The sequence below is a fragment of the Rhincodon typus genome, chromosome 22 (genome assembly GCF_021869965.1).
Source record: "Rhincodon typus isolate 14 chromosome 22, sRhiTyp1.1, whole genome shotgun sequence".
Lineage (NCBI taxonomy): Eukaryota > Metazoa > Chordata > Chondrichthyes > Orectolobiformes > Rhincodontidae > Rhincodon > Rhincodon typus.
In genome coordinates, this window is record NC_063353.1 from 50,394,252 (window position 1) to 50,406,370 (window position 12,119).

General features: G+C 40.1%; 1 protein-coding gene across 1 annotated transcript in view; it reads right to left on the reverse strand.

Moving 5' to 3' along the window:
- LOC109922184 (protein piccolo-like) overlaps nt 1-12,119 on the reverse strand; it is a 226,100-nt gene that overhangs the window by 75,799 nt on the left and 138,182 nt on the right. Inside the window, exon 14 of the mRNA XM_048610189.1 lies at nt 7,719-7,927. Within this exon, the coding sequence (XP_048466146.1) occupies nt 7,719-7,927 (209 nt within the window). The remainder of the gene's footprint in view (nt 1-7,718; nt 7,928-12,119) is intronic.

A 12,119-nucleotide genomic window follows, 5' to 3' on the forward strand; every position in this document is an offset into this window, starting at 1 on the left:
ATATTTAAAAATTAAAAGAATTCAATTTCATCAGCTGGATTCATACTAAACTTAGAAGCTGCTAAACTCAGCTTAGTAGTGCTTGGTTTGATGGTGCGAAAATATCCATTTTTATTCCAAAATGACATTCAATGTCTTATGTGGATTCCTCTAAAGAAAGCCACAATGGATGCTGTTTTGGGTTGGACATTATTGTATGCACAGTGAACATCAATTGAATGCATGCATATCGATTCTTACTTGGTGTGAAAAAATTATTTGACACCAGTACTGTCATTTTTGATTCTTCTGTGCCACGTGCCAATGAGGACAGGAATAGGAAAATGGTACAGTTAAATATGTGGCTGAAGAGCTGATGTGGGAGGGAAGGCTTCAGGTATGTAGATGATGGGGATCACTTCCAGGGCAGAAGAGATCTGTACAAGAAATTGCACATAAACTGGAGGGGCACCAACATCCTGGCAGGAAGGTTTGCTAGTGTCACTTGGGAGGATTTAAACAAGTGCGGCAGGGGGCACAAGAATCAGAGCAGAAGGTCAGCAAGTAAAATGACCGAGGAGGAGGCAGAGACTAAGACCAGTAAGGCTAAGAGCAAGAACAGATAGGGAGAGATTGGGGGGTTGGCCGCTTGATGGTAAATCCACATTTGGCATGTGGGAATCTTTCAGAGGCCAGTTGATTAGAGTTCAGGACTCGCATGTTCCTGTGAAAATGAAGGATAAGGATGGCAAGATTCGGGAACTTTGGATGACAAGATAAATTGAGAGCTTAGCCAAAAAGAAAAAGGAGGTATCCGTAAAGTTTAGGAAACTGAAGACAGACAGGGTCCTCAAAGAATACAAAACCAGCAGAAATGAATACAAACAAGGAATTAGGAGGGCTAAAAGCGGCAGTGAAATGTCTTTAGCAAACAGGATTAAGGAAACTCCCAAGGTGTTTTATACATATATAAGGAGCAAGAGGGTAACTTAGGAAAGGGTAGGTCCAATCAAGGACAAAAATTGGAATTTATGCATGGATCCAGAGGACATGGGTGAGGTACTTAATGAATACTTTGCATCAGTATTCACAAAGGAGATGGACATGGTGGATAGTCCATACCAGGAGGGATATGTTGATATTCCAGGGTATATTAGTATAAAGAAGGTGGTGTTGGGTGTTTTGAAAAGCACTAAGGTAGACAATTCCCAAGGACCTGATGGGATCTATCCCAGAATTCTGTAGGAGGCAGGTGAGGAAAATGCTAGAGCCTTGTATGAAATCCTTGTATCCACTTTAGAAACAGGAGAGAGCTCCAAGGTCTGGAGAATAACCAACATTGTTCCTTTGATGAAGAGGGGCAGCAGGAATAATCCAGTAATTTACAGGCCAGTGAACCATATGTCAATTTAGGGCAATTATTGGAGAAGATTCTTAGCGATAGCATTTATTCCACATTTAGAAAAATATGGACTTATTCGTGATAGGCAGTATAGCTTTGTGTGGGGAAGGTTGTGTCTCACAAACTTGATTTGAGTTTTTTGAGGATGTAATAAAGTTTGTTGATGAGGGCAGGGCAGTGGATGTTATCGGAATGGACTTTAGTAAGGTCTTCCACAAGGTCCCTTATGGCAGGCTGATACAAAAGATGGTCACTTGGGATCTGCGGATGAGCTGGTGAGATGTATACATAACTGGCTTATTCATTGAAGAAACAGTAGGGGTAGAAGAGTATTTCTCAGATTGATGATCTGTGAACAGCGGTGTTCTACAGGGTTCAGTGCTGGGACCTCTGTTGTTCATCATATATATAAATGATTTAGTGGAGAATGAAGGTGGCCTGATTAGTATGTTTGTGGATGATGCAAAGATTGCGTGAGTGTAGTAAGGAGGATTACTAGGGAATACAGCAGGACATGGACAGACTGGAGACTTGTGCGGAGAAATGGCAAATGGAATTTCATCCAGACAGAGTTGACGCATTTAGGAAGGTCTAATACAGGAGGGAAGTGTACAGTAAATGGTAGAACCCTTTGAAGTATTAACATACAGAGGAATCTCGGTGTACAAGTCTACAGTTCTCTGAAAGTGACATCACAAATGAATAAGGTAGTCAAGAAGGCATAAGGCACGCTTGTCTTCATTGGTCAGGGCACAGAGTGTAAAAATTGGCAAGTCATGTTGCAGCTGTGTAGAAATTTAGTGAGGTTACATTTGGAATAATGTTTACAGTTCAGGTTACCACACTACCAGAGGATCTGGAGGCTTTGGAGAGAGTACAGAAATGGTTTACCAGGATGTTGTCTTGTTTGGAGGGTATCAGCTATGAGGAGAGATGGATAAACTAGGTTTGTTTCCATGTGGACGTTGAAGGATAAGGGGCGATCTGATAGAAGTGTACAAAATTATGAGATGCATGGATAGAATGGATAGTCAGAGTCTTTTTTCCAGGGTAGAAATATAAATTACTAAAGGAGAAATGTCAATTACTAGGGACATAGGTTTAAGGTAAAAGGGGGCAAGTTTAAAGGAGATATGAGGGGCAAACCTTTTACACAGAGGGTGCTAAGTGCCTGGAATGTGCTGCCAGAGGTGGTAGAGGTGGATACAGAAACAGCATTTAAGAGGCATCAATACAGAGATATAGGCAGGGGATACAAGAATACGGACCACATGGAGGCAAAAGATTTTTAGTTTAGAAAGACATCATGTGTTAGTGAAGTCTTGGTGAGCTGAAGGGCCTGTTCCTGTGCTGATCAGTTGACCCAATCAGTCCTGATATGACAAATGTCTCATCCCAAGGATCAGTCTAGTGAACATTCCCTGCATTCCCTCAATGGCAAGTACATCTGTCCTTTGAGCAACAAGACCAAAACTGCAAACAATACTCCAGGTGTGGTTTCACCCAGGCCCTGTATAGCTCCAGTAAGACATCCTTGCTCCTGTATTCAAACACTCTTGCAATGAACTCCAACATATCATTTACCTTCCTAACTGCTTGCTTCACCTGCATGCTTCCTTTCAGTGATCAGTGTACAAGGTCACCCAGGTTCTTTTTGGGCATCAACATTTCTCAATCTATCCCTATTTAAATATACACCACTATCTTGACTTTTCCTACAGAAGTAGACAACATCACATTGATCATTGTTATATGGTGTTTGCCACACATTTACCTATTCAATTGACTTGTCTAAATTGCTCTGAAGCCTCTATGTCCTACCCATCACCTATATTCCCATTAAGTTGTATATCATCAGCGAATTTGGAAATATTACATTTGTTTCCCTCAACCAAATCATTGATGTATATTGAAAACAGCTGGGGCCCAAACACTGATCTATAAGGTATCTGACTTGTCAATGCCTTCTACTCTTAAAAAACTCCTTTTATTACTACTGCTTTCTGTCTGCTAACCAAATGTTAATTCACCAATCCCTTATACTTTAATCTTGCACAATAACCTCTTACAAGGAACTTTATAAAAAGACTTCCTGAAAATCCAAATACAACACATCCACTTGTTCTCCCTTATCCATTCTACTAGCACAACTTCAAAAAAACTTTGTTAAACACCATTTCCTTTTCATGAATCCATGTTATCTTTGTGTAATAATGTTTGTACTTTAAGTGCTCTGTTATCACGTTCTTTACAATATTTTCCCTTCTCTTGATGTTAGTTGAAGTAAAAGTTAAATAGAAATTTCTTGTGAGAATTAAATCAGGATATCTATCCTCACAGTTGGCAGAATTGCTGAGGTGAACCTTGCACAGAATAAGTGCTGGTGTCAGAACTTTCCAGAGAAGCCTTGGGAATCAGAAGACAGAGGATTCCTTATGCATTTCTAGGTATAATCCATGGAGAGGTACATAATCCAGAGTGAAAACAAAGATACTGGTAAGGAATGGAGGAAGCAGTACCTAGCACAGTCAGGCTAAGATAAGGTTAAGCAGCCCCTGAGGAATCAAAAATAAGACTGAAGACATCTGTGTACTGACAAGGTTGCAATTTGTGGATGTGACTAAGTGTGTATATATTGATGGATTTCTTGTATTCAGCAGATGATTGTAAGAAGACTCTTTTAATTTTTTTCACACCTCAATATGCTGGAACTGTTCCCAAATTTACAGAATTTTGGAAGATGACAATCAATTTACTCATTATTTCTATGGCTGCCTCCTTTAGTATGTCGGGGATTATCAGCTTTCAGTTCCATTAATTTCTCTAGCAATACTTTACGAACACTAATTTATTTCAATTTTTCCGTTGCAAAAGATCTTTGGGAAGTTTTCTGTGTTTTCTGTGAAAACAGAGTCATTTAATTTCTCTGCCATTTCCTTTTTCTCCATTATCAATTTCTCATAGTTTATACTGTAATTCTTCAATTTCAGACTGGGAAGTTTCATAAGAATAGTTTATGAGTGACAAACTTCAATTGCAAAGATAGATTGGAGAAGTTGGGGCTATTCTCCTCAGAGAAGAGAAGACTGACAGGCGATTTGATCGAAGTATTCAAAATCGTGAGTGGTCTGGACACAGTAGAGAGGGAGAAGTGTTTCTGTTGATGGAAGGATGGAGTGTTGTGATATAGACTGTGATTTATATGTATTTTTAAAATCATCAATTTTAAGTTTGCCTAAGTGACGTACGGGTTTTCTATACATCTGAAGTTAATAATTAACTTCTAAGTGTATCTGTAGCCATGAAAATTTCTTTTAAGACAGTTTGAGTGAGCTACTTTGGCAGCACTAATGGAGTTTTGTTTACCTTAAGATGTTTTACAACTTATCAAGGTAAACCATTATGCTTTAGAATTCTTTATAAGTTTAGGGAAACCCATAGCTTAGCGGGAGAGACTTTTTTTAGTCTTACTTTGTTTTGCACTGTTCTGTGAAGTCCTTGAATGGAAATGTCTGTAAAGAGGAATGCCACTGTTAAGGGGAGAATATAGTAAAACTAGATTATCTAGAGTAGTGAGTGAGTGAGTGATTGTCCCAAATCAGAAATGTTGAGATAAAACTCTGAAGAAATTACTTCAAGCTAAGTATGTTTAAACTCAGGTGTCTGAAAGCTCCAGGAAGAAACTATATTGTTTCTAATCTAGGAGTTAAATTCATACTTTCCTTTAAGGTGAGTATCTCAGGGAGCCTCACCATGCTGTATTCTCACTGGCTCTTCCAAGATGGCGGCGGAGTAGGGTTCCTCGCCCGCTCCGACCGCTTTTCTTTCTTCGCCTTTCTTCTTCTCTCGCTTTTCTTTCCTTTCTTTCTCTTAGTTCTTTTTTTCTTCTTCCTCTACTCACCTACTGCATGTCAGGAGCAGCACCAGAGTGGGATCTGCAGCGAGATGGCTAATGTGGCAATGGAGCATGGCAGCGGCTGGGGCCCAGTGAGTGCCCGGATGGCGGCATGTGGCGAAGGATGACAGCATCGAAAGATGGCAGCATCAGCGATCAGTCACGAAGGATGATGACAGCTATGGTCAGCAGCGAAGGGGCAGTCGGGGATGAAGCCTTGCGAGTGGCAGCGAAGTCTGGCAAGCCCGATGGAAGTCAGCAGCAATGGTCGATGGTGAAGGTGGCTGGCGAACACAGGCAGGTCTTAGCCCAATATGGGTAAAAGTTTGCCCAGTGCAGGGAAAAGCGAGCCTTCTTGGGGAAAGCCCCACTTGGGACAGTGGGAGGCTCATGGCTTAAGAAAGGACTGTAATGTTTGACTTTTTAAAGTTTATTTCTTTATTTTTCCACTTTTATGCTAAGAAGATTGTGGTGCTGAACTTTTTAACTTAACTTTCATTATTTTTCTATTTCTGTAACTAAGATTTTGTATCTAGGTATGTTTGTACCTAAGATGGCACTGTGTGTGACGACATTGTACACTTTTCACTGTACTCTTATACCCTGTACTTGAGTACACGTGACAACAAAACTTTAATCTAAATCTAAGATGTCACAAAAGGTTTTTCTCTGTAAGCTGTTTTTGTGTACTGTACAAGCAATAAGAGTTTTTTTGGAATTTGTAAATGGGTGCTTTGGGATTAATTCGGTTATACTTTTATGTGTTTAAAACACTGAATTTGTGTTACAAGTACATAGTTTAGTTTATTCCATTTTATCTTCATTCCTTTTGGTTAAAAAGCTTTTTTTTTTATTGATAATCTATAACCTGCAACATTGTGTGCTTTTGTTTTATTGAGAGATCGCTTGTTAAAACCAAACAAAAAAAAACATGATCCAACAAGCCAGGTTTTCATATGAGATCTGACAAATCCAATCACAATCTGAGTAGGAAACACATATGTGCTAATATGAGGAGAAAATATTTTACGCAGACATTGGTTCAGATCTGAACATATTGCCTGAGTGTGTGTTGAAGGGAGGTTCCATTAAGGTTTATAAAGGAGAATTGAATTCTTATCTGCCGACATAAAGAAATGCATGATTTTGGAGAAAGAGTGCTGAGTGGCCCTTGCTGAATTATTCCTGCAAATAGTCATTAGGGTCAGGATAATTTGATTGGCCATTTTCTATGCTGTCAACATTCTTTGATTCTACAGCTCTCATCTCCACCGCAGTGAGTTTTAGTTTTTAAATGTCTGAACAGTAATTTATGTAAAAACAGGATCATTTTGTTTTCTTTAGTTTTGGTTGTACAGTGAAATGAAAAAAATTGGTTTGAAACCAAAAACTGTGGAAGGAATTGCTGCACTTTTTCAAACACGTTACTGGACCTCATTGTGAATTTTGTTATGCTGCTGGTTTGTAAGCAGCGAGGAAGGAGAGATAAGATAGCACAGCACTGGTGTGTGCATGCAGAATGGATTCAGGTGACAACATCTTGTTGATTGGTTTGTGAAAATGTGACTAGTTGTGGATATTGGAAGTCATCAGCCTGATGACAGTTCTCTGATTAGTTCTTGGGCAGGTGAATTGCTTGGGGGTTTACAACAGTGGGTGCTGGAAATTTTTTGGACTACTGGAAGAGCAGGTTTTGTGTTTCTATCTCTCTGCAGTAAAAGTACCTGGAGTCTTCCACCAGTACTATAAGTTGTTGCTTTAACCATTGGTGTTCCATTTGTTCTGTGCCTCCGGAAGAAATGAAGAACACTTGTAGAAAGGAGACTGAAGAACAAAAGGTCATGGGAAGCAAAAGAAGTATCTCATTAAACCTTGTGGAATGGTGCTACTCAACTGTGCTTCTCCAGAGATTTTCCTCTACCCGCAACACAAAGCGATTTTTTTTTTCCAGTTTGTCAGTATCTGCCCCTGTGTGCGAGTAGAGGTTTAAAAAAGGGGCTAGAGTTTTGGCTAGTTGAGTTACAAGTTGTTAGTTCATAATTTTTTTTATCCTATGGTTAAAATTTATTTATCTGTAGTAAAAGTGATTCTTGTTAAGTACAGGAATCTTGCTGTGCTTTCTGTTAATCTGATTCCATCAGGCTGGTTACTGGGGACTTTGTGGAGCTTGATTAAATCATTAACTTTTGAACTGATCTCGAGAGTCGTAGGATTTGAGAATCTGTCACTTTCTCAAGTGGGTTGTAACAATTCAATGAGCCCCAGGAAACTTTGGCTGAAACAAAATATATTCCTTTAATTAATTATCAAAGTTGTCACTTTAGTAAAGTTATGTTCTAAATGTAAAACTTATGAACAATATTTTATTGAGTTCAATCAGTCCACAACTTGCCATGCTTTTAGTATTAGTGAGCAAGCTAATATTTAAAGGCATCTGCTCACCTTACTGCTGTGTCGCTTTTTACTAACTGCAGGTGAACCAGGTTGTCCGGGGCTGGGGGCAGCACTTGAAGTGGCTGATGTGGTTCCTGAATGGCTGTGGGCTCCTTTCTCTGTGGCTGAGGTAACGACAGAGGGTGCCTCCTGGGACACCTTCTGTAGTTCTGCAGCCAGCTGTTTCGGGTCAACTCCTGGGGACTTTTGCTTTTCTCCTGAGAAAACAACCAACACTTTATAAAGAAGACCAGCAATAAAACACATTTTGAATGATACCGATGCTATTGCAGATTCAGTTAGTGATAAAACACACAGGTCTAACAATTTCAATTTTTTTTTAGCTGAAGGTATTAACTGAAGGAATACAAATAATATTTACAAAGGATTGTCTCTGTACATCAAGTAACATTCCCTAATGATCTCAAACTGCACATGAATTTCAATATATACTGATGCCATTATTCTTTAAAACTGTAATAAATTATCCAATACTTTCAGCAAATACTAAGAAACAATCAAATATAAATATTTTAGGGTTGATAAACTTTGGGGTCATCAACACAAACACACATTTATAGTGTTTTTGTGTAACACCAATCAGTTCCAATCATTAATAGGAAACGATTTATCAGAATGAATGGTAATAACTTTTTCCATGAACTTATTGAGCTCAATGTTTTCAGGGAGCTCAGAAGGGTTCAGAGTGAATGTTCTAAATTAGGAATCCTGGAAAGATGTGAAAGGCAGAGGTTCCATGGAGCATAATTTGTGCTGACACTTGCCTGCTGCAGTCTCCACTTATATAAGGTCACTGCTAAGAACAGAGAGAAGGGAAGGAGCATTTGTCTGCTAGTTTGTGGAGGGTGGGGAAAGAAAATGTGTGTGGATCTGGAGATGTGAATGAATGGGTTTGGGGTATTGCTGAGGCTTTTGAGGAATGTTTGGGCCCAGAGCCTGGAGTATAATTTGTGTGCTACCTGCCAGATCCCACATGTTAAACAAATATCTTCTACATCAAAGCACTGAGACCATAGGGGGCCCTGGTAGGGGAACGAACATGGCTGATGTCTCCAGAGCTTTTCACAGTTTCAATAATTTGCCAACATCCCAACTGATACTTTGTCAGTGACATTATCACAGTTATGAACATAGCAGACACTGCCTCAAAACTATTCAGAGAATGTTCCCATGCCTGGAGTAGTCAACTCACTAGGAATTGCAGACTTTGTATGAGGACAATTGCATGTGTCAATTTGGTATTACACACTAGCAACTTGTATTTTATTCAAACCAGGGCATGGGAGGATTGGGTAGTCCAGCCCTCACTCCTTCCCTGATTCTTACTCAACTCTGATAATGAGGCAAAGGGACTGATTGGTGAACATTTTTAACCACAAAATATTTTTCTTTTGGGATTCAGGCTGCTGGTCTGGATTCGACCCAACTTGTGATGTCCTGCCAGAGTGTGGTATATTTTCGCACACCAAGAACACAACCTGGGTCCCAATCGAAGCTCAAATGAGAGCATTTGAGATTCTTGGAAAGAGGCACATGATATCAAGAAATGGTTGGAAGCACTGGCACTGGATATTCAAAAAGAATGTGAGTGGTAGGTCAAATAATTATCAGCCAGTCTGACCTTGGTGGTTGCAAATCACAAGAATCAATACCAAGAAATAGGAATAAACATACTTAGAAGGGCATGGACTATTCAGAGCTAGCATTGTCTTGAAAAGGGAAGGCATGTCATTTTAATTTAATTGAAGTTTTTGATGAAATATCATGAGGATTGATGAGGGTAGTACAGTAAATGCTTTTTAAATGAATTTTAATAAGACATTCGAAAAGGTCCCACATGGCAGATGGTCAGAAAAAATGAAATCCATGGGACATGGGGTAAAATGGTGAATTAATGACAAGGAACAGAGGGAACTGTTGACAGATGTTTTTGAGGATGGAATCTGGTTTCCAGTGGTGTTCTACAGGACTCAGTGTTGGGTCCCTTGCTGTTTGTGACATAAATTAACAATTTAGATTTAAATGTGAGAGGGGGGATTAGGAAACTTGCAGATGACACAAAAATTAGCTTGGTAGTTGATTGAGATGACACTGTTGGATACCAGCAACTGCAGGATGATATCACTCGTTTGGTTAAGTGGACCAAAAGTAGGTAGAGGAAATGAGAGACCTTGGAGCACATGTTCATTAGTCTTTGAAGGTAGCAGGCCAGGCAGATAAAGTGGTAAAGAAGACCTGTAGGGTTCTCTCCTTCATTAGATGAGATATTAAATACAAGAGCAGAGATGTGTTGCCGGATCTATATAAGACACTAGATAGGCCACAGCTGGAGTTCTGTGCACAGTTCCAGTCACCACATTACAGTAAGAACATGATTGCCTGGACATTTGCAAGATTGCTTCCAGGGCTTAAAATTGCAGCTACGTGGAAAACTTGATAGGTTGAGGTTGTTTTCCTAAGCACAGAGGAAGTCAGGGGTAATGATATGTGGATATACAAAATAATAAGGATCTTGATTACAGTGGATAGGTAGTGCTTGTTGCCTCTCATGGACAGGTCAATTACCAGGGAGCAGAGATTGAGGGTAATCAGTAGAAGAATTAGAGGGGACATGAGGAAAAATATTTTCACCCAGAAGCTGGTGGACAATCTGGTTGAGGTGGAAACCCTCAACTCATAGAATCATTGAATCACACAATACAGAAGAGGCCCTTTGGCCCATTGAGTCTGCACTGGACAAAGATCAAAGAAAAATGCAGCACAGGGATATCCCTTTTGGCCCTCCAAGCCTGTGCCGACATATTTTGCCTTTCCATTTTAAAATCGTCTTCACTTACAGGATCTGTATCCCTCTATTCCCTTCCTATTCATGTGTCAGGTGCTTCTTGAACGCTGCTATTGTGCCTGCTTCCACCATGTCCTCTGGCAGCGTGTTCCAGGCACTCACCACCCTTTGTGTGAAAAACATGCCTCGCACATATCTTTTAAACCTCCCCCTCGTGCCTTGAACCTGTGTCTTTTAGTAAGTGACCCCTCCACCCTAGGAAAAAGAACACATCTGAGGAAGGGTCACTCGATCTGAAACGTTAACTCTGATTTCTCTCCACAGATGCAGCCAGACCTGTTGAGCTTTTCCAGCAATTTCTGCTTTGGTTCCTGATTTACAGCATCTGCAGTTTTTTCAGCTTTTACCTTTAATGTTATGACATGTTCAGTGTTTATACAAATACATTTTAAAGGTTGTGAGGTTTCCTGCCTCAACTACCATACCAGACAGTGCATTCCAGGCCCCCAATACCCTCTGGGTGAAAACATTTTTCCTCAATCCCTTCTAAATGTCCTGCTGTTCAGCTTAAAATTGTGCCACTTGTTATTGACCCTTCAACTAAGGGGAACAGCTAATTCATTTAAAAGGAACATGGATCTGCTCCTGAAGTGCTAGAACCTGCAAGACTACAGTCCAGGGACCAGCAAGGATGAGAATGAGATGTTAGTTTATTGAGGCAGGCTGAATATCTTATTTGCGTGTCATAACTTTCCCATGGTTCTAGATAATTTTTAATTAACCTGTTCAGAGGTATTATTACACACTTCTGTCAGACGTGGAGTATGAATTTGGGCCTCCTGACTCACGGGTAGGGGTTCTATCACTGCATCACTAGATGCTACTTTACTCTTGAGAAACCTCTGCAGGAGTTCTTCAGGGTCATGTCCTCAGTTCAACCACCTTCAGCTGCTTAATCAATTACTTTCTCTCCATCAAAAAGTCAGAAGTGGGGATGTTTGCTGATAACTGCATAAGGTTCAGAACCATTCATGACTCCGCAGATACTGAGGCAGTCCATTTCCAAATGTAGCAAGACCTGGACAACATACAGGTTTGGGTTGATAAGTGGCAAATAATATTTGCACGACACTATTTTCTGAATGGTTGTTGGAAGTTCTGGGATTTAGATGCTTTAAAAGAAATAGGAAAGGTGGAAAAAGAGGTGGGGGAGTGACATCGCTAGTCAGGGCTAGTATAGCAGCTACTGAAAGGCAGTTCAAGAATGATATGTCTACAGAGTCATTTTAGGTTGAGGTCCAGAACAAGAAAGGAGCAGTCACTTTGTTGGGGTTTTTTTCACAGACGCCCGAATAGTTGCAGAGAAGTGAAGGAGCAAGTTGGGAGGCAGATACTGGAAAGGTGGAGAAGTCACAGGGATGTAGTCATGGGTGACTTCAACTTTCTAAATATTGATTGGAAACTTTTTAGTTGTAATAGTTTAGATGGAGAGGATTTTGTCCGGTGCGTTCAGAAGGATTTCTGACACAGTACGTAGATAGACGTAGATAGTAGTAAGGGCGTGGAATGCCCTGCCTGCAAAAATAGTAGACTCGCCCACTTTA